Raw genomic sequence first — 23,249 nt, forward strand, 5'->3', positions numbered from 1 at the left:
GAATAAATATTGCTATACATGAAGGAAATGCGTGTTCCGCCATATGGCCCTCCCCCAAAACTGGCATGTTCAACTACTCTGGACTCATCTAATTCTGTTAGTGAGCCCACCTTCATTATGCAGAAAGGCACGAGCATGGCGGTGTTTTCATTTCGCTTGGGAAAAAAAAAAAAGAGGCTTTCAGTCTAACATCTCTACAATCCGTTATCAGCAAGAGACCTCCATGTTTCTATTTCTAGAATATTCTATTTTTTCCCACCAAAATGATTTTAAGTATTCCATCAGGACTGGGCACAGCTGTGGAGAGACAGGAGTGGGGGAGTGAAAGACGTTGTGTTATATTTACTTCCAGCAACAGTCTTAGGCTCTATATACAATCTACATCTGGTCTACATCATATGCTCCAAATGCAGTCTCTATATCGTCTTAGGTACAGTTTATGTGGTGTAAACATATAATGAATTAGCTTTCTGAGTGAGCCTCCTGCGCAATGTAATTTGATGTGCTTGGAACTTACCTGTTTTACAGGGGAGATCAGGACAGATTATCTCAGGATCTGAAAGAAAAAAAAAGATATAAAAACATTTCCGCTTGTAGTAGGAAACTATGAATACATTGGAAAGCACAACAGGCGGGGTTTTCTGGCCAATCCCGCCAGTAGGATCTTTCCCTCTCACGTAACCCACTGCGGTGGGTTCCCCAGCAGTAAGGCGGGTGAGCCAGGAAAACTGGCGCAGACACTGGTGGGACTGGAAGATCCAGGAGGCAACCAATGACGAGCCACCTCTGGTTGCCAGAAAATCGCACCCATCCTAGATCTGCTCCACGTCCTGCAGTACAGCTTTGAGATCTTTGGAAACAGACAGTGTCTCCCTTTAGTTGGACTTACCGGGGCACAGCAGTTCCTCCATCTGGTCAATGAACTCCTCGGCCACCAGGTCTGCAAAGAGGTTCATTTTCTGCACCTTCCCGTCCTGTTTACAGGCAATCGACTTCAGTGTTTCGTCGTCCTGTTCCCGGGAAAACATGTCCCCGATGCCGATGGCGTTGACAATGACGTCGCCCTTGCACAGGGACCTGAGCAGCGAGTCATCGTCCCGCGGGTCGTGCCGGCCATCAGTGATCACCACGGCGAAGACCTTTGCCTTATCGCGCTTGTTGGCTTTGATTAATGTGTCATATGCAAATTTGAGGGCCGAGGGGGTCCAGGTGCCGCCTGCAATCCATTCCAGTTTCTTAACCGCCTCCTTGAAGGATGAGAGCGAGTTGATTTTTGGATCATTTAGCTGCACAGCTTCAAATGTTCCATTGTGACTGTACTGAACAACACCAACGCGAGCTCCTGCAATCCCCAAGTTAAATGAGAAAAACAATCAACCGGTCATTCCACTGGAAACTTTACAGAGTAACACTTACTGTACTTACAGAACTGACAAATTACAGAGTGCGAGCTAAGAGGGGTCATAAAGCTTTACAACACAGAAAGAGGCCCTTCAGCACATCATGCCTTCACCGGCCATCAAACCCCATTTTCCAGCACTTGGCCCATAGCTTTGTATGCTATGGTTTTTCAAGTGCTCATCTAAATGCTTCTTAAATGTTATGAGGTTTCATCCCTCTACCACCCTTTCTGGCAGTGAGTTCCAGATTCCCACCACCCTCTGGGTGAAAATGTTTTCCCTTCATTGTCTCTGAACCCCCTGCATCTTACCGTAAATCTATGCCCCCTTGTTATTGCTCCCTCTATTAAGAGGAAAAATGTCTTCCTATTTACCCTCTCTATTTATCTCATAATTTTGTACATCTGGAATGAAGTCCCCCCCTCAGGCTTCTCCGCGCCAAGGAAAACAACTCCAGCCTAACCAGCCTCTCTTCATGGCTGAAACCTCTAGCCCTCGCAACATCCTGATGAATCTCCTCTGCACCCTTTCTAGTGGAATCACATTGCATTCTATTCCAGCCTTTACAGAACATGTTCACACCTGATGAGTTGGTGGCAGAAGGGGTTCACTGAAAGAAAAGGCTAGGAGGCTAATAGCTAAAAGGGCAGTTTTAGGCTGACCAGTCACAGAGGGAGCTGCTTAAGTCGGCACCCGCAACCGGAAAGTGTGTGGGCTGGCCATGGGGTAGGAGTCTGAGCAAGGTGTATGATTGATTAACACAGGGTCAGACTGTGGTGCGAGGGTCACATTGGTTTCAGAGCGTGTTCACAGGAGCGTATGCATAGTCGTGTAACTGGCTGGCGAGTGCTCAGTTCCACTGTAGAACCTGAGTGAATCTAAGACCAAGAGCACGTTCTTAAGGTGCAATTTTTGTTTCAGCATTTTTAAAGGTGAAGGGCGTGTTATAATAAGCTGAGGTGTGCCTATTAATAGGTTCTAGGTTGTACCGTGCCAACATCTCTGCCCGCTGTGCAGAACGGCCAGTAAGTCCAAAATCACAAAGCAAATTGCAAACGTGAATCATGTCAAAAAAAGAATGAACCGAACTGTGCGCAGTGAGCTTCTGTATCTGGCTTCCATCTTGAACCGGAGGATAGTAATGGCTGCTAGTCTCAGACCCAGGGTTGCCAGGCAACTGTAACCCTAGTTAAACATCCTTCAGTGATAGGCCTCACAAGTTCAAAAGGACATCACTTAAAATTGAAAGAAAATGATCCAGTTGCATGTCGTCAAGATTAAAAATAAAAAAGGGTGACCATAAAAGTCCATTTACAGCTAAATTCTGGAAGAGTGTTTCTTTCCCAAGCCATTTTTAAGTGAAGAAAAGTTCCAAAAGCCTAGAACGATAAGGAGGGTTATGTTAAGTGGGTGACCTTTCCCTGGATTGCTGACCTGTATTAGATTTGGGATCTTTGGCTAACGTGCCCAATCGGCTGACGGTATTGATGACGAAATTCTTTTCCAGAGTAAAGTTGGTCAGCCCAATACTCTCCGAGCTGTCAATCACAAATACAATATCCAGCGGACCACACTGCTTCTCACAGTCTGAAAAGGGAAGGGGAAGGGAATGGAAAATAAAGGAGGTTAAACTGTGTTCATTGACTCTGCTCAGTTATATATCTCATATGAGGAATCCTGTGGAGCACTAAGGCAGGCTTCAAGGATGGCAGTTGATACAAAATTCAAACTGATCCAATTAATCAATCCTCTCTACTGACCACATAATGGAACTATAGGAACTCGGTATGTAGAAATTTCTGGATTAAAAAAAAGATTCATCTGGTTTGCCTTCAATCATTCTATTAGTTGGAAGATACAATAATATTGGAATTGACTAGTCATGACGATCCATCTCTATTGATTAGTTTACAGCAGATCCAGATATGTGGCAAGGAAAACTATCAATGGTGCAGCTTTGAGAATCACAAGCTCAAATTAACCCGTTCCTCCCAAGTTACATTGTGACTCTAATAATAATAATAATAATAATAATCGCTTATTGTCACAAGTAGGCTTCAATGAAGTGACTGTGAAAAGCCCCTAGTTGCCATATTCCAGCAGCTGTTCGGGGAGGCTGCTACAGGAATTGAACCCGATCTGTTGCCTTGTTCTGCATTACAAGCCAGCTGTTTAGCCCGCTGTGCTAAACCAGCCCCAGTGAGAGGCAAGGATGAGGTTTCCTGAGGTTTATTTGAACTCGATGCTGACACACCTGATGGTAAGAGTTTGGTGGTGGGGGGAGGAGGGGGCTGACAGTTTGTGTTGGCTCACTAATCTAATGCCAGCTTCACGGTTTTGGACGGTACCATTGAGAATTAGCCACCAGATTTATTTATACATGGGATCTGGGAGACTGTGTCAGCCATTGGCAGCTGGGATTCATCTCATCTGGCTTCAGGTAAAACTACAAAAGTTACAGACAGGAAGCCAACCAGTAATCTATGCTCAAAGAAAAAACAAAAATACTGGACAATCTCAACAGGTCTGAGAGCATCTGTGGGGAAAGAAGGGAGCTAACGTTTCGAGTCTGCATGACTCTTTGCCAGTAACCTATGCTATTAAAGTACATGCTGTGATGCCTCAAATTAACCTATGGATGTCGGAATTTAGATTAGTGGCTGGGACTCTCCAGGAAAAGAGCAGAGACCGCCACAGACTCCGTGTGATTTACTGACGTACGCTCCTATTGTGCACAGCGTGGTCAACAAGGCCCCTTGATGGAAGGTCTCTGAAATTCACTGCGGAATATAAGTGCTGTGGCTGAAACAAATGAACTTACCACAGCATCCGCATGTCTCCCTGACGTAAGTCATCACGTCACAGTCCTACAGGGAATGAAAATTAGGAGAAATCACAAAGCAAGTAGACATCGCCTTAAGCTGAAGCCTTACCTAAAAACTCAACAAAGCATTAGAGGGAGGGAACAAACTTGTGAGAACGCACTGGAGAGGAAGAAAGTAGCATACAGGACCTAGTTAATGAAGATCGTTCATTGACATTTCTTGATGATTCTCCCGCATGCAGCTGAAGGTCCTGACTCGAGGCTCACCAACTCCAGTTGGCCGTATCTCTGAGGTTCCATCACGTGACTCAAACAACCCCAGCTCAACATGTGATTGCCATAACTACAGGGCACAGTGGTTAGCACTGCTGCCGCACAGCACCAGGGACCCAGGTTCAATTCTGGCCTTGGGCGACTGTATGGAGTTTGCATGCTCTCCCTGGGTCTGTGTGCATTTCCTCTGGGTGCTCCCGATTTTTCCCACAGTCCCGAGATGTGCAGGTCAGGTGGGGTTATGGGGATAGAGTGGGGGAGTGGGCCTAGTTAAAATGCTCTTTCAGAGGGTCGGTGTAGACTCAATGGGCCAAATGGCCTCCTTCTGCACGTGGCATTCTATGAATTCTGTGATTCAAACCACCCTGCTAATATGCCCACCATGGATCCACCCTTCAGGCAGATCATCTTTCCACAGCCAATGAGAAAGACTCTTTGCTTCCCAATTGCATTAGTCTTGACTGTTAGTGAAACAGCACCAGCCCCATCTCTAATATTAAATACCCAACAGATGAAAGTGTTCAAAGAAAATGAATTAAAAATAACACGTTTGTTCAGTGACTATATGATTTTACTTCCTAGTTGCTCACAGTAGTGTCCAGGAGATTTTTTTAAAAATCCCATCCTTGAGGATCTCTTAGATTAGGTACAGGATAATTCTAATGATTTTTACATTATTATTTTTTAAAATATTTTAAGTTAAGGCATTTTCAGGTATACAAACAGAAGCAGAAGAACAACCAAACCACTCAATAACAACCAACACCAATTCCTCCCCCGCTCCCCTGACGCCATTCCCTCCTCACATCCTGCCTTCCCCATTTTAACCCTCTTGCCCCATCCCCTCCCCACATTGCTGACCTCACAAACCTTCATAAAAGAAATCAATAAAAGGCTTCCACCTCCGGGTGAACCCATCCATAACCCCCTCAAGATGAACTTCTCCAGCCTCAGGAATTCCACCAAGTCGCTCACCCTCACTCCCGCTTTCAGCGGCTCCGAGTCCCGCCACCCAAACAAACTCCGTCTCCGGGTTATCAGGGCGTCAGAGGCCAAAACATCGGCCTCCTCACCCCCTGTACTCCCAGATCTTCTAACACCCCGAATATCGCCACCTCTGGACTCGGGGCCACTTCCACATCTGGCACCTTGGACATCACATCTGAGAACCTCTGCCAGAACTCCCTCAATCTCGGACACGGCCAAAATATGTGGATGGAATTTGCGAGCCCCCCCACGCACCGCCCACATCTAGAACATAGAACATAGAACAGTACAGCACAGAACAGGCCCTTCGGCCCTCAATGTTGTGCCGAGCCATGATCACCCTCCTCAAACCCACATATCCACCCTATACCCGTAACCCAACAACACCCCCCTTAACCTTACTTTCATTAGGACACTATGGGCAATTTAGCATGGCCAATCCACCTAACCCGCAAATCTTTGGACTGTGGGAGGAAACCGGAGCACCCGGAGGAAACCCACGCACACAGGGGGAGGACGTGCAGACTCCACACAGACAGTGACCCAGCCAGGAATCAAACCTGGGACCCTGGAGCTGTGAAGCATTTATGCTAACCACCATGCTACCCTGCTGCCCCTCAAACCCTGCAAAAACAGCTTACTCATCCTCGCCACTGTCATATGCACCCTATGTACCACTACAATTCCCCTAGCCTTCTTTCCTGCCCCCTAGTCTCAATCAGGAACTCCTGGCTTTTCCCTGTATTCAACTTGTAACCCGAGAACCGGCCAAACTCCGCCAGGATCCCCATGATGCCTCCAATATAACCCACTGGGTCCGCAATATACAGCAACAGGCTGTCTGCGAACAATGCTGCGCCCCCCCCCCCCCCCCCCCCCCCTCTCCCAGCTCAATCGCTCTCTAGTCGCTCGATGCCCTAAGTGCCATTGCCGGCGGCTCCACTGCCAAGGTGAAGAGCAAAGGGGAGAGCCGGCACCCCTGCCTCATCCCATGATGTAGCCCAAAGTACTCTAAACTCACTCAGTTCGTCTGGACGCTCATGATCAGCAGTGACTCCAGGTCCGCCACAAACATTTTACAAAACTCTACCGGGAACCAGTCCAGCCTCAGAGCCTGCCTTGCCTGCATCGCCCCCATGCCATCCATCACCTCCCTCACCCAATTGGGACCTCAGTCAATGAACCAGCTCCTCCTCCACATTGGGAAATTCCAGCCTGTCCAGGAACTGCCACATCTCCTCCTCCCTGGCTGGAGGATCCACCTTGTATAACCTTCTATAAAACACCTCAAATACCTCCTCTGGATCCAACACCACCTTGCCCTTATCATCCCTAACTCTGCCAATCTCCCTCGCTGCCTCCTGCTTTCTCAGTTGATGGGCCAAAACCTTACTCGCCTTCTCCCCATACTCATACACTGCACCTCTGTAACTGCCCCACCTTCTTCCATGGATAAACTAACTCAAACTCTATCTGGAGCCTCTGCCCCTTCTTCAACAGTCCTGCCTCCAGCGTCTCCAAGTATCTCCTGTCCCCCCTCAAAATCTCATCCACCGACCATGTTATCTCTGCCTGTTCCATTTTCTCCCTGTGCACCTGAATTGATATTAACGCCCCCCAAACCTCCACCTTGAGTGCCTCCCACAGTGTTCCGGCTGTGACCTCCCCCATGTCGTTTAGCTCCATGTACCCCTGAATGGCAGCCCTCATCCGCTCACACACCACCTCAGCCACCAACAACACCACATCCAATCTCCTCTGCAGTTGCTGACCCCCCTCTACACCCTGGGCCTCGCGCAGATCCACCCAGTGCGGCGCGTAGTCTGAAACCATAATCGCCAAATACTCCGGGTCAACCACCCCTGCCAACGACGTCTTATCTAGCACGAGAAAATCAATCTGGGAGTACACTCAGTGCACATGGGAGAAGTATGAAAACTCCTTTGCCCTTGGCCTCCCAGCCCCCCACGGGCCCACACCTCCCCCCATGCGCTCCATGAACCCCCTCAGCTTTCTCGCCACTGCCGATACCCTTGGCGACTTGGGACTCGACCAGTCCAAGTTCGGTTCCATATCCGTATTTAAATCCCCTTCCCCATAATCAACTGGTGTGAGTCCAAGTCTGGCTCTCCCGCATCACTCCCATCTCAGCCAACAATGAGGCCACATGCTCCTCGTGCTCCCCCGCCACCTCCACCACTTTCTGGATCGCCGCACCCTGGAACACCAGCTTCTGCTCAACTCACTTGGCGCATCACAAAAACTCTCCTGCTCCAACTGCACTTTCTTCCTTGTGGTGTTCCTCGTCCACTGATCTACGCACCAACCACACCAGAGGAGTATTACCTTCCCCAGGCCCTGCTGTACCTTTCGTCCTCAAATACTTCACCCTTCGGGTGGGGAAAGGACCAAAAGAATCTGCCCTGAGCGGGAGCTACCAAATGTGTGACCGCTCACTCCATGGTGACCACTGGGAGTCCTGATGAGTTTTACATTAGACATGACTCTGTCTTTATACACTGGAGCTGCTGAGTTGACCAGTTAGTTTCCCGAGAGCTTAAATATACATTTAAACAGAATGTGGCATCCAGTTTCCCGCTTTCCCTCCCCCAAGTTGTCCCCATCTCCTCAGCCTGGCTAATCGCCCCGATCTTGCTTCTCGAGACTCAGAGGTCTAGTATCCTGCCCTGCTCCCCTGGACAGCTGCCTGCTACTGCATCATGTGCAACTCCCCCACACAATGGTACTGAGGTCAAGGTCGAGCTCCAATGTTGGACGAGCCTCATCATTCATTTAAGGAGTAGCGTTGCCAATCCTCCAGCAATGTCCTGAAGTCCCCATCAATTAAGATCAATCTCACAGGAGAAATATCAAAGTGACATTTAAAAATATAGCAATTTTATTTCATTTCCTTTGAATAAATTTGTTCATCCCACTGTAGACATATTGGAGTGGGGGAAAATGGCAGCTCGTCTCAACAGTCAAGAATCATCCAATCAGGTGGTGAAAAGGACGATTGTTATTCAATCGGTATGGGCAAGTGAGATGTTCAAAAGATGGATATCTTGGACAACCAATGGCGAAGATGAGGGCGGGGTCACCTGTGGCATGGGATCACTGGGCTGAATGTTCCCACGGTATGGACATTCAGAGTTGGTGACCCTCCTACAGGGATGGGCCTCTCAACCTCACCGCCCCTCAGCCAGGAATCAAGGTTGACAGATGATACTTACTGTAAGGCCAGCATCTCCCGGTGGTCCGTGAGACCCCTGAAACCAAACGAGAAGAAACACAATCAGTTCAAAATAAAGTTAAAAAATGACTAGATCTGACGGAGTACTCTCTTAATGGTACCATTTGACTGACATAATTGGCCTTGAAAAATGCTTCCACAGCCCACTCATCTCATCATCTGACTGCTGTAACGACTTGGACCTCTGGGCCCTTTCGGGAAAGAAAACGTGTTCAAGTGACTATACCAGTCCGCTTGCTGAATTTGGTGGTTGAATAAAGGGATCAGGGGTCATGGGGAGAAGACAGGAGAATGGGGATGAGAAAATATCAGCCATGATTGAATGGCAGAGCAAACTTGGATGGGCCGAGTGGCCAAATTCTGCTCCTATGTCTTATGGTACATTTATTTTCGTTATGGGGCTGGCAGGGGTCTGACCCACCATCTCCTCCTTGGTAAATACGGATAAGGACTGAACCTTTCGGCCAATGTCTGGGTTAACGGAATAAGGGCTCCATTGAGGTTTTCCATTTAGATATCAAGTAGGTATGCATTTCCTATGTAGCTGTAGTCCATTATGACCACTATCCTTGGAGGTCCGGGCCTGAAGGATGCTATGGGAGCCACCTTGAAGTCTGTGTGAGATCTGGAGGGCTGATATCTATTGGCTTCCAGGAATTCCTGGATCTGAAACACTTGATGTTTTGGCCAACTTACACACAAGGCCTAACAACATTCAGTCACAAATTTGGGACAGTCTTTGTTATCCTATCACTCAACGTCACGGTAACACAGTGGTTAGCACTGTTGTTTCACAGCACCAGGGTCCCAGGTTTGACTCCTGCTTGGGTCACTGTCTGTGCGGAGTCTGCACATTCTCCCCATGTCTGTGTGGATTTCCTCCGGGTGCTCTGATTTCCTCCCACAAGTCCCGAAAGACGTGCTTGTTAGGTGAATTGGACATTCTGAATTCTCCCTCAGTGTACCCGAACAGGCGCCGGAATGTGGCGACTAGGGGATTTTCACAGTAGCTTCATTACAGTGTTAATGTCAGCCTACTTGTGACACTAATAAAGATTATTATTAATATTTGGAGAATTCTTAGTCCCCATTATCCATGGATGGTTCAGAACGTAGGCCAGGTTTTCTCATTTGCCCTCCATGCAGATGCAGTGACCCCGCTCAGAGTGAGGACCATGGAACTTATACTTTGACATCTGAAAACTAAGATTTTGGTTTCAATGATGGAAGGAGCAAATTTCTTATGAATATAGTTGTGATTTCCATTTGCCAAATGTTACACATCTGCATTGTAGATTTCAGGAACAATTTGCTGAAAATATTCAGGATACGGTGGTGATATTTCTCTAGACTGTGGGCCCACCATTTGCATCACTAAAGGGCCTGGGAAAGCAGATCTTTGGGGCTTGATTCTCCGCTCCTCGATGCCGAAATCGCGTTCAGCGACGGGGTGGAGAATCCTTTTTGGCGCCGAAATCAGGAGCGGCGCCATCTTTTCAATTCTCCGCCTCCTGAAAATCGGCATACTCTCGGAATACATCGCGTTGTTTATCCACCGCCTCGGGAATTGCCTGAGGCCCGCCACACGATGCTCCGTTGCTGATCGGCCAAATTCCACACAGCGTGCCTTATGTGTGCGCACACCATCCGGGATCTTCATGTTGCAGCTGCGGACTCAGTCCGAGACCGCCACAGTCGGGGGAGGGCCAATCGGAGGGCCGGGGCACACGAGTTGCCGATGCAGGGCACTACTTTGGCGGTCCAGCTCCATGGGCTCAGTCCGCCATAGAGCACGGCGCGGCCGCTGCCGGCTGCTGCAGTATGCATGCACGACCTCTGACCTGGAAGTGCTGGGGGCCGTATTGGCAGCTAGAGCTGCGAGCTCTTCGATGCCTCCCTGCTAGCCCCCTGCAAAATGGGGAATCGGTGGCCTTTTAATGCCTGTTTTCCTTGCATAAAAGACCACAGTTTTCACGATGGCATGGGGACTTAGTCTCCAAAACAAAGAATCCAGCCCCATATCTCCAGTTCTCCTGATGGATGCAGAAATCCCTTCAGGGAGTCCTGGGCCGTGCAGGGTCAGAAAAGTCACAGGTTTGACCTCTGACCTATACTTGCTGATATCTCATCATGCAGTGGCAGTGGGGGGCATCAAATTTGGCTTTAGGTCTTTTGGGGGTAGTCGTTTAGAGGTAAGACTCCCGCCATCCCGGAGTCAGGAAGTGTAGGATTCACACTCACTCTTGAGAGCCCAGGCAAGTGCAGACTAGAATGGGGTCTCTGTGAATCCTGAACTGTTGAGCTGAGGTACATAGAACATAGAACTGTACAGCACAGTACAGGCCCTTCAGCCCACGACGTTGTGCCGAACTAGCCCGAAACTAAGATCAAATCAACCAATCATTCTAGTGCACAGTCTAAGTGTTGAATCTTAGTCTGCTTTGCAGCCTGTTTGCTGCTGTGAACACTACATGTGGTGCGTTAAGGAATACAGGATGGAGAACTTGCAGCCCTTAGTTAGATGTGAGACAAGTGGCACGTACCTCTCCACCTGGGCCTCCTGGGGATCCTCTCTCGCCTGGCTCACCTATTGGTCCAGGATCACCCTAGGGGAAAGGAAAGGAGCAAAACCTCTTAATGTAAACTGTTCCAAGGATGTACTATCTAGAATATACATTTGTAATGTTATCTTCTGGATGTATATTGAACAATTTGAAAAAAAAACATTTTCTGCTAACACAGGACACAAGCCTATTAAGTTGCATTTGTGAAGGCCGCAACCCATTTTATGGATGCACAGAATCTATGGAGCTCTTGGAGAGAGTGGCTAAATTAAGCCCTGTTGGAAACCAGAGAGAAGTCACGTGATTCCGTTCTCAGGTGTAAAATTTACTGAATTTGAATGAACAGAGACTGCAACTACAGCCATATCCTGTCTCTCTCTGAAACCTCTCTCAACCAGGCTGAGCCCTGTTTGGGGTTTGAAAACCCACCAGAAGACCTCATTGCTGCAAACAGAGAGTTCTCAAAGGAGGATTCAAACTCAATGTTTCGAGAGAAAAGAGAATAAATCAGACATAACTGCAGACTGACTGCTTTACTGAGAACCCAGTAGCAACCATGGAATGTGACTAATTATGAAGCATTCAGACAATCCATGAAAATCTTATCCGGAACTTTACCCGAGTGAGTTTTGGTGATAAAACAGACTTCTTTCTTGTAAACCCCGGATTCTGGCTGGCTTAATTCTTACATCAAGTTATATACAGTTCAGTAAATGTTGAATTGGCATGACTATATTTGTAAAATGAATTCAAGCTCTGTCTGAACCAACCCAGGAGTGTGACAAAGAAAGAAGTAGGCTCATTCTTCCAAATTTGGTCTTACAAAAACAATATATGTAAGCAACCGTATCATAATTGCTTCTATATGGAAATACTGAACAGTAAAAAGGGATTTAACTGATGACTTGATCAAGAAATTGCTGATTTATTGGCCCCTGGTGAGGGGGGAATGTCATTAAGCATTGCAACTCACTTAGTCTATAAAAGGAAGCTTCTTACAACACTATTCACCAGTTGACTGGATTCCCAGAAATGAGATTGAGCAATAGGAATAAGGAGAATACTTACTGGTTCACCAAGGATGCCCTTAGAACCCTGGTCTCCTTTGCGTCCCATTTCCCCTTTGATACCCTGTAGAGAAAATGGCAAACTTAATGTTGGACTTGTTGAGCTTGCACTTTATTAAATGGCGACTTATCATCCCAGCTTTCAAAACAAGAGACTCCAGACATCTTTTTAAAAAATAAATTTAGAGTACCCAATTCATTTTTTCCAATTATGGGGCAATTTAGCATGGCCAATCCAACTACCCTGCACATCTTTTTGGGTTGTGGGGGCGAAACCCACGCAAACACGGGGAGAATGTGCAAACTCCACACGGACAGTGACCCAGAGCCGGGATCGAACCTGGGACCTCGGCGCCGTGCGGCAGCAATGCTAACCACTGTGCCACCGTGCTGCTTCGACTCCAGACACCTTTAACCACACCACTGTTCATGGGAACTTACTCTGTGCAAATAGGCTGCTGCATGACAACAGTGACTACACTTCGGTTGCACACACTTGTACTTGTTTGATTTTGAAGATGAAGGAGTAATCTATTTGAGGATTTTAGGATGATTAAAGGCAGTAACTGTCTTTTCTGTCTTCTCTGGGATTCCAAAAACAAAAGGATGTGTCCTAGAGCTAGGCCCTTCAGAGGTGATATCAAGAAGCACTTTTTCCAACAAGAAGCGCATCAGAAATCTGTAAATCTCCACAAGAAGCTGCTGAGGCTGTGAATCAATTGATATACGAACTGGGATTCATAGATATCAATTTGAGAGATATTTATTAGGCACGGCCATTCAGTGATACGGAAGCAAGGCAGGTGGATGGAGTTCAGATGTAGCTCAGTCACAATCTAATTGAATGGTGGAATAGGCTCGATGGGCCGAATGGCTTTCTACTGTTCCTAACAAGCTTGCAAATTATTGAATAGATCTTAGTCCGTGCCACTGTCCATCCATAGATGCTTTAAAAACGGGGCTGAATGTTACAATTTTGTGAAGTTGAACATTTCCTGAAGGCGGCAGGGCAGGTAAATACAATGGTTAAGAAGGATTATTGGGGACTTCTGGTGGCAGCTATGAAGGAGTAGGTTTCATGTTTAGTGGCTCCCGCTCGGGTAGGACCTGTGAACCTTTTTCCTCGATTTTTTGTCAGACTTGATTCGGTAAATTGATGGTGGAGGCAATTGTGAAGTGGGTTCCTACATCAGTGCATGGAGAGGCGGACCAAAAGTGCTCGCAAAGGAGGAAATAGGTGAACAGAGAAGGCTCGGGCTGAAGCTGCAGCGGGAGATAGCATGGTGGACGACCGGGGTCCTGGCTTGACGACCCAGCGGTCGACGGAGCAGCTGATGAAGTTCAGTCAGGATGGCTTCGCCAAGCAGAAACAGGAATGCTTGGACCCGATTAAGGAATTGATTGTGCGACTGGAACTTAGACTGGATGCTCAAGACCGGGCGATCCATAAATTGGAGAAGGCACTGACTGAGCAGGAGGAACATCAAACAGCAGTGGAGCTGGAGGTGAGGATGCTGAGAGACCAGCAGAGGCTCCTGGAGAAGGTGGAGGACCTACAAAATAGGTCCCGCCGGCAGAACTTGAGAATCATTGGTCTCCCGGAGGGGTCCGAAGGAACGGACGCAGGGACGTACATAGCGGACATATTCAAGACGTTACTGGGGGATGGGATGTTCTCCCGATCCTTGGAGGTGGACAGGGCTCACAGAGCGCTCGCGAGGAAGCCGCGAATGGGGGATTCCTGAGGGCAATGGTGGTGAGATTCCACAGGTACCTGGACAAGGAGCTTATTTTACGGTGGGCCAGGCAGACACGCAACTGTAAATGGGAGAATAGCATCCTGCGGATCTATCAGGATCTGAGTGCGGATGTGGCCAGGAGAAGAGCAGGGTTCAACCAGATAAAGTCAACCCTTTTCAAGAAAAAGGTTACGTTTGGACTGCTGTATCCGGCTCGTCTTTGGGTCACGTATGAGGAACAAAATTTTTATTTTGAGTCGGCCGAGGAAGCGATGGATTTCGCTAGAAGGAACGGGCTGGTGACGGACTGAAGTCTTTGAACTTTGCTGCAGCGCTCATGTTTAAAAAAAAAGCTTTTTGTTTTTCGTACGTTATTTGCAATGCCTCCTGTATTGATCTGGGGCCTGTTGCAGAGCTGAGTAAGTTAAAGTTTTCATTTGCATTGGTGGGGGATGGAGGTGTGAATGTTAGATGTTGGATCTTATGTTTGTTTTTTTTTTCTTTTTGTGTTCCTTTCGGGCAATTGTGTTGGGATTGTTTTTCTTTTGCATATATGTATGTGTCCGAGCAAAAGGGGACGGAATAATAGATGGGAGAATGTCTGGCGCCGTGGGTGGGGTCACCAAGCTAGCTGGGCGGGCTAGCTCACGGAAGCACAGTGGGGGGTGAGTAGATGCTATGCTTATTGAAGGGGTTGGAATAGTGCTGTTACTAGGGGGAGAAAGGGGCAAAATGTTCTGCTGATGGGGGAGGGACTTCTGCTGTGGGACAGAGAGGCAGGAGGCAGAGCTGCCTGGGGGCGGGCCGGCGGATGCATGGGGCGTGGGCTGGAGACTGGCCCAAGAAAGGCGATGGCTGATCACATGGAAGGCAAGAGGGCTAAATGAGCCGGTTAAGAGGACACGTGTGTTTGCACATTTGAGGGGACTGAAGATGGACATGGCAATGTTGCAGGAAATGCACCTTAGAGTAACTGAGGACCTTCAATGAGGCAAGGGAGCGTGGTATGCTTCCCCCGACGATGTCACAGGCCACTATCTCATTGATCCGAAAGCGGGACAAGGACCCGGAGCTATGCGGGTCCTACAGGCCGATCTCCATACTAAATGTAGACGCCAAACTGTTGGCCAAAATCTTGTCCTCTAGGATTGAAGACTGCGTTCCGGACATGACCGGGGAGTACCAGACGAGACTCGTTAAGGGTAGGCAGTTGGTGGCCAACGTAAGAAGGGTGCTGAATATGATCATGATGCCCCCAGAAGGTAGGGACGTGGAGGTAGTGGTCGCAATGGACGCAGAGAAGGTATTTGATCGGGTGGAATCGGAATATCTGTGGGAGGTACTGGGGTGATTTGGATTTGGGCGGGGCTTCATGGACTGGGTCAGATTGCTGTATCAGGCTCCTGTGGCGAGTGTACGGATGAACAGGTCAACGTCGAACTATTTCAAGCTGCATCGGGGGATGAGACACAGATGCCCCCTCTCCCCACTGCTGTTGGCGCTGGGCATAGAGCTGCTGGCAATTGCGCCGAGAGCCTTAAAGGGCTGGAAGGGGCTGGTCTGGGGCCGGGGGGGGGGGGGGGGGGGGGGGGGGGGGAGTCTCGCTATACGCAGCCAACCTGCTCCTATAGCTTTCGGACCCACTTGTCAGGATGGAAGAAATTATGAGGATTCTGGGGGAATTTGGCCGAGTTTCGGGTTATAAACTGAACATGGGGAAAAGTGAGATGTTTGCGATCCAGGGTTGGCGGCAGGAGAGGCGATTGGGGGAGCTGCCATTTAGGGTGGGAGGGGGAAGCTTTCAGTACCTAGGCATCCAGATGGCGCGGGAATGGGAACGGCTACATCTGGCCCGACTAGTAGACCAAATGAAGTACAATTTCCAAAGGTGGGACGCACTCCCATTGTCACTAACTGGGAGGGTGCAGATAGTGAAAATGACGGTCCTCCCGAGATTCCTGTTTATGTTTCAGTGTCTCCCCATCTTTATTCCGCTGTCCTTCTTTAAACGGGTCAATAAGGTGATCACTGGCTTTGTATGGGCAGGTAAGACCCGGCGAGTAAAAAAGGGGATGCTGGAGAGGAGCCGGTGGGAGGTTGGGCTGGCGCTGGATGGTGAATATAGCAAGATTAGGAAGTGGGTGGTGGTTGGGGGGGGGGGGTTTCGGTGTGGGAGCGTGTGGAGGCGGCATCATGCAAGGGCACTAGTTTGGGGGCATTGGTAACGGCGCCTCTGCCGTTCCCGCCGGCGCGGTACTCCATCAGCCCCGTGGTGGTGGCAGCCCTGAGGGTCTGGGGGCAATGGAGGGGACATGTGGGAGCGGAGGGAGCATCGGTCTGGTCTCCAATCTGCAATAATCACCGATTTGCCCCGGGAAGGCTGGATGGAAATTTCCGGAGATGGCAGAGAGCAGGGATCGAGAGGATGGGAGATATGTTTATAGAGGGGAGCTTTTACAGCTTGAGGGAGTTGGAGGATAAATTTGAATTGACAAGTGGGAATGAGTTTACGCACCTGCAGGGGGATACAGGATAGGGTAGTTTCCAGAATGTGGGTGGGAGAAGGGAGGGTTTCTGACATTTACAAGGAACTCATGGGGTCAGAGGAGACGCAGACCGAGGAGTTGAAACACAAATGGGAAGAGGAGTTAGGAGGAGAGCTAGAGGATGGTCGTTGGGCAGGTAAGTTGAGCAGAGTAAACACGTCCACATCATGGACCTCATCGGTTAGCTGAGGTCTGTATAAAAGACAGACAGACAGCGCACACAGTAAGCGAGCACTTTTCCAGGAGACTCATCCGGAGTGAGACTCATACAGAGTGGGAGATTGAAACTTGGAAACTTGGTAATTTGGTGCAGTGAGGTAAATCAGCAAAGGTAAGTTGAAAATCTAATTCTGCTGTTTATCAGTTAAAAGTGCAGTGTGGAGCTTAGTGTCTGATTGGTTGAAGCTGCCCCCACCCTAATTGCTGAGAGGCAGTTATCTGTCAATCACCTGAGGCCTGTTTAGGGGCACATTGTATTCTTCTCTTTGAAGTTAAGGTATTTTTTGAGTCATCGGTTAGCTGAGGTCTGTATAAAAGACAGACAGACAGTGCACACAGTAAGCGAGCACTTTTCCAGGAGACTCATCCGGAGTGGGGGATTGAAACTTGGTAATTTGGTGCAGTGAGGTAATTCGGTGCAGAGTGTGAGGAGGTGCTTTTTAACCCTGGTAAGTGACTGGTAAGTAATCTCTCTTTCTTTTCATTGTCTAATTTATTTATTTTTATTTTGAAATTCTAGTTGTTTAAGTTTACCAAGGGTTTAAGACATGGCAGGAGATCCCAGACCCGTGTCATGCTCCTCGTGTGCGATGTGGGAGCTCAGGGACACGTCCACTGTCCCTGGCTCCTTCACGTGCAAGAAGTGTGTTCAGTTGCAGCTCTTGTTAGACCTCTTGACGGCTATGGAGCTGCGGATGGACTCACTTTGGAGCATCCGCGATGCTGAGGAGGTCGTGGATAGCACGTTTAGCGAGTTGGTCACACCGCAGGTGAAGATTACTGAGGGAGATAGAAAATGCGTGACCAAAAGAAAGAGCAAGAGTAAGAAGGCAGTGCAGGTGTCCCCTGTGGTCATCTCCCTGCAAAACAGATATACCGCTTTGGATACTGTTGAGGGAGATGGCTCACCAGGGGAAGGCAGCAGCAGCAAGGTTCATGGCACCGTGGCTGGCTCTGCTGCACAGCAGGGCAGGAAGAAAAATGGCAGGGCTATAGTGATAGGGGACTCGATCGTAAGGGGAATAGACAGGCGGTTCTGTGGACGCAATCGAGACTCCAGGATGGTATGTTGCCTCCCTGGTGCAAGGGTCAAGGATGTCTCGGAGCGGCTGCAGGACATTCTTGGAGGGAGGGTGAACAGCCAGCTGTCGTGGTGCACATAGGCACCAACGATATAGGTAAAAAACGGGATGAGGTCCTACAAGCGGAATTCAGGGAGTTAGGAGTTAAACTAAAAAGTAGGACCTCAAAGGTAGTAATCTCAGGATTGCTACCAGTGCCACGAGCTAGTCAGAGTAGGAATGTCAGGATAGATAGGATGAATGCGTGGCTCGAGAGATGGTGCAAGAGGGAGGGATTCAAATTCCTGGGGCATTGGGACCGGTTCTGGGGGAGGTGGGACCAGTACAAACCGGACGGTCTGCACTTGGGCAGGACTGGAACCGATGTCCTAGGGGGGGTGTTTTCTAGAGCTGTTGGGGAGGGTTTAAACTAATGTGGCAGGGGGATGGGAACCAATGCAGGAAGTTGGAAGGTAGTAAAACAGGGACAGAAACAAAAGGAAGTAAGGGGAAAAGTGCAAGGCAGAGAAGACATAGTCAGAAATCCATAAGGGCGACAGTACAAGGTACAGTGACTGAGGGGAGCACAGTGAATAGGCCCAGTAATAACAAAATGAATAAAACTGGAGATGTTAAGATTCAAAACAGAGGTAAAAAAACCAACATAAGTGTACTTTACTTGAATGCTCGTAGTATTCGGAATAAAGTAAATGAGTTGGTGGCACAAATCATCGTAAATGACTATGATTTAGTGGCCATTACTGAAACATGGTTAAAGGATGGTCACGGCTGGGAGTTAAATATCCGAGGGTATCAAACTATTCGGAAGGACAGAGTGGATGGTAAGGGAGGTGGTGTTGCTCTGTTATTTAAGGATGACATCCGGGCAATAGTAAGGGATGACATCGGTGCTATGGAGGATAAGGTTGAATCCATTTGGGTGGAAATCAGGAATAGTAAGGCGAAAAAGTCACTGATAGGAGTAGTCTATCGGCCACCAAATAGTAACGAGATGGTGGGGCAGGCAATAAACAAAGAAATAACTGATGCATGTAGAAATGGTACAGCAGTTATCATGGGGGATTTTAATCTACATGTCGATTGGTTTAACCAGGTCGGTCAAGGCAACCGTGAGGAGGAGTTTATAGAATGTATCCGCGATAGTTTCCTAGAACAGTATGTAATGGAACCTACGAGGGAACAAGCGGTCCTAGATCTTGTCCTGTGTAATGAGACAGGATTGATTCATGATCTCATAGTTAGGGATCCTCTCGGAAGGAGCGATCACAATATGGTGGAATTTAAAATACAGATGGAGGGTGAGAAAGTAAAATCAAATACTGGTGTTTTGTGTTTAAACAAAGGAGATTAGAAGGGGATGAGAGAAGAACTAGCTAAGGTAGACTGGGAGCTAAGACTTTATGGTGGAACAGTTGAGGAACAGTGGAGAACCTTCCAAGCGATTTTTCACAGTGCTCAGCAAAGGTTTATACCAACAAAAAGGAAGGACGGAAGAAAGAGGGAAAATCGACCGTGGATATCTAAGGAAATAAGGGAGAGTATCAAATTGAAGGAAAGGGCATACAAAGTGGCAAAGATTGGTGGGAGACTAGAGGACTGGGAGATATTTAAGGGGCAACAGAAAGCTACTAAAAATGCTATAAAGAGTAAGATAGAGTATGAGAGTAAATTTGCTCAGAATATAAAAACAGACAGTAAAAGTTTTTACAAATATATAAGACAAAAAAGAGTGGCTAAGGTAAATATTGGTCCTTTAGAGGATGAGAAGGGAGTTTTAATAATGGGAAATGAGGAAATGGCTGAGGAACTGAACAGGCTTTTTGGGTCGGTCTTCACAGTGGAAGACACAAATAACATGCCAGCGACTGATAGAAATGAGGCTATGACAGGTGAGGACCTTGAGAGGATTGTTATCACTAAGGAGGGAGTGATGGGCAAGCTAATGTGGCTAAAGGTAGACAAGTCTCCTGGCCCTGATGGAATGCATCCCAGAGTGCTAAAAGAGATGGCTAGGGAAATTGCAGATGCACTAGTGATAATTTACCGAAATTCACTAGACTCTGGGGTGGTCCCGGTGGATTGGAAATTAGCAAACGTGACGCCACTGTTTAAAAAAGGAGATAGGCAGAAAGCAGGAAATTATAGGCCAGTGAGCTTAACTTCGGTAATAGGGAAGATGCTGGAATCTATCATCAAGGAAGAAAATGCGAGGCATCTGGATAGAAATTGGGCAGACGCAGCATGGGTTCGTAAAAGGCAGGTCATGCCTAACTAATTTAGTGGAATTTTTTGAGGACATTACCAGTGCAGTAGATAACGGGGAGCCGATGGATGTGGTATATCTGGAAAGCCTTTGACAAGGTGCCACACAAAAGGTTGCTGCATAAGATAAAGATGCATGGCATTACGGGTAAAGTAGTAGCATGGATAGAGGATTGGTTAATTAATAGAAAGCAAAGAGTTGGGATAAATGGGTGTTTCTCTGGTTGGCAATCAGTAGCTAGTGGTGTCCCTCAGGGATCCGTGTTGGGCCCACAATTGTTCACAATTTACATAGATGATTTGGAGTTGGGGACCAAGGGCAATGTGTCCAAGTTTGCAGATGACACTAAGATGAGTGGTAAAGCGAAAAGTGCAGAGGATACTGGAAGTCTGCAGAGGGATTTGGATAGGTTAAGTGAATGGGCTCGGGTCTGGCAGATGGAATACAATGTTGACAAATGTGAGGTTATCCATTTTGGTAGGAATAACAGCAAATGGGATTATTATTTAAACGATAAAATATTAAAGCATGCCGCTGTTCAGAGAGACTTGGGTGTGCTAGTGCATGAGTCACAGAAGGTTGGTTTACAAGTGCAACAGGTGATTAAGAAGGCAAATGGAATTTTGTCCTTCATTGCTAGAGGGATGGAGTTTAAGACTAGGGAGGTTATGTTGCAATTGTATAAGGTGTTAGTGCGGCCACACCTGGAGTATTGTGTTCAGTTTTGGTCTCCTTACTTGAGAAAGGACGTACTGGCGCTGGAGGGTGTGCAGAGGAGATTCACTAGGTTAATCCCAGAGCTGAAGGGATTGGATTATGAGGAGAGGTTGAGTAGACTGGGACTGTACTCGTTGGAATTTAGAAGGATGAGGGGGGATCTTATAGAAACATTTAAAATTATGAAGGGAATAGATAGGATAGATGCGGGCAGGTTGTTTCCACTGGCGGGTGACAGCAGAACTAGGGGACATAGCCTCAAAATAAGGGGAAGTAGATTTAGGACTGAGTTTAGGAGGAACTTCTTCACCCAAAGGGTTGTGAATCTATGGAATTCCTTGCCCAGTGAAGCAGTTGAGGCTCCTTCATTACATGTTTTTAAGGTAAAGATAGATAGTTTTTTGAAGAATAAAGGGATTAAGGGTTATGGTGTTCGGGCCGGAAAGTGGAGCTGAGTCCACAAAAGATCAGCCATGATCTAATTGAATGGCGGAGCAGGCTCGAGGGGCCAGATGGCCTACTCCTGCTCCTAGTTCTTATGTTCTTATGTTCTTATTATGTGCCTGGCCTGATACAGTTTAAAGTCAGTTTAAGGGCCTGATAGTAGCCCGGATAAGCAGATTCTTTGGGGTGGAAGACAGGTGCGCAAGGTGTGCAGGAGGGTCAGCGAACCATGTCCATTTGTTCTGGACGTGTCCGAAGCTCAGGGGATTCTGGCAGAGTTTGCAGATGTCATGTCCAAGGTGTTGAAATCAAGGGTGGCACCGAGTCCAGAAGTGGCGATTTTCGGAGTTTCGGAAGACCCGGGAATTCAGGAGGAGAAAGAGGCAGACGTTCTGGCCTTTGATTCCCTGGTAGCCCGGAGACGGATTCTATTAGCTTGGAGGGACTCAAAGTCCCCAAAGTCGAAGACCTGGCTAACTGACATGGCTAGCTTTCTCCGTCTGGAAAAAATCAAGTTCGCCTTGAGAGGGTCAATGTTAGGGTTCGCCCGGAGGTGGCAACCGTTCGTCAACTTCTTTGGGGAAAATTAACCGTCAGCAGAATGGGGCGGGGAGGGGGGGGGGGGTTTGGTTTAGTTTAGTTTAGAGTAGGGTGTTAGTAAAGGCGTGTGAGGGAGGATGACAGCTTTTGCTCTATGTCTATATTTGCATGTACATTGTTTCTTCTGTTGCTGTTATAAAACCATAAATACCTCAATAAAATGTGTATAAAAAAGGATTATTGGACACTTGCCTTTATTAGCCGAGGGGCTGGTTTAGCACAGTGGGCTAAATAGCTGGCTTGTAAAGCAGACCAAGGCCAGCGGCACGGGTTCAATTCCCGTACCAGCCTCCCCGAACAGGCACCGGAATGGGGCATCTAGCAGCTTTTCACAGTAACTTCATTTGAAGCCTACTTGTGACAATAAGCGATTTTCATTTAATTTCATAAAATGTAAGAGCAGGGAGGCCATGATGGAACTGTATAAAACGCAGGGTAGTCCACAACTGGTATACTGCGTGCAATTCTATAGGCAGCCTGTGATTGCACTGGATAGGGTGCAGGGGTGATTCTCCAGGATGTTGCCTGGACTGGAGGATCTGAGCTAGGAGGAAAGATTGGATAGGCTGGGGCAGCGAAGGTTGAGATGGGACCTGATAGAAGGGTATAAGATTATGAGGGGGCATAGATTAGGTGGATACTTTTCGATTAGTAGAAGGGTCAATAACCAGGAGGAATTGGTTGAAGGTGAGAGGTAGCAAGCCAAAAGAGCAGTAGAGGTGAAACTTTTTCACCCCGAGGGTGGTGAGAGTTCGGAACTCACTGCCTGGAAGGAAGATTGAGTCAAAAACTCTCGTAACATTTAAGTATTTAGATATTCACTTGGGCCATGTGCTAGAAAATGGGATTAATGTAGTCAGAACTTTGTTGATCAGTGTGCTCACGATGGGCTGTATAGCTTAATTCTGTGCTGTAAACATCTATGAATCTATTTTCCTCAAGATGTGATCCATTTTGATATGGACTACTGTCAACATATTCTGCTGCTAACAGTCAGCTGTTGTCTTATTAACCAGAAAGGTGATATTGTAGTTAGCTTTGGCATCATCAGTATTGGTAACATATCACTTCTGAACAGTGAAATAAATTTTGCCCTGTCTTGCACTTTGTACGGGATTGAGACACCCCAATAAGGTTTCATAGCCAACTAATCACTTTGGGCATGCAGAATCTGATAATATGGCAAATTCAGGAGCCAATCTGTGCACAGTAAGGCCCCACAAAAAGCACTGGAATAAATAACCAGATCATCTGCTTTAATGCGGGTTGGT

General features: G+C 47.7%; 1 protein-coding gene across 1 annotated transcript in view; it reads right to left on the reverse strand.

The window, feature by feature from the left end:
* col6a2 (collagen, type VI, alpha 2) overlaps window positions 1–23,249 on the reverse strand; it is a 109,239-nt gene that overhangs the window by 17,637 nt on the left and 68,353 nt on the right. Inside the window, 7 exon segments of the mRNA XM_038787119.1 lie at window positions 518–556; window positions 890–1,342; window positions 2,835–2,987; window positions 4,222–4,267; window positions 8,718–8,753; window positions 11,281–11,343; window positions 12,370–12,432. Coding sequence (XP_038643047.1) covers window positions 518–556; window positions 890–1,342; window positions 2,835–2,987; window positions 4,222–4,267; window positions 8,718–8,753; window positions 11,281–11,343; window positions 12,370–12,432 — 853 coding nt within the window.

Source organism: Scyliorhinus canicula, chromosome 2 (assembly GCF_902713615.1).
Source record: "Scyliorhinus canicula chromosome 2, sScyCan1.1, whole genome shotgun sequence".
Lineage (NCBI taxonomy): Eukaryota > Metazoa > Chordata > Chondrichthyes > Carcharhiniformes > Scyliorhinidae > Scyliorhinus > Scyliorhinus canicula.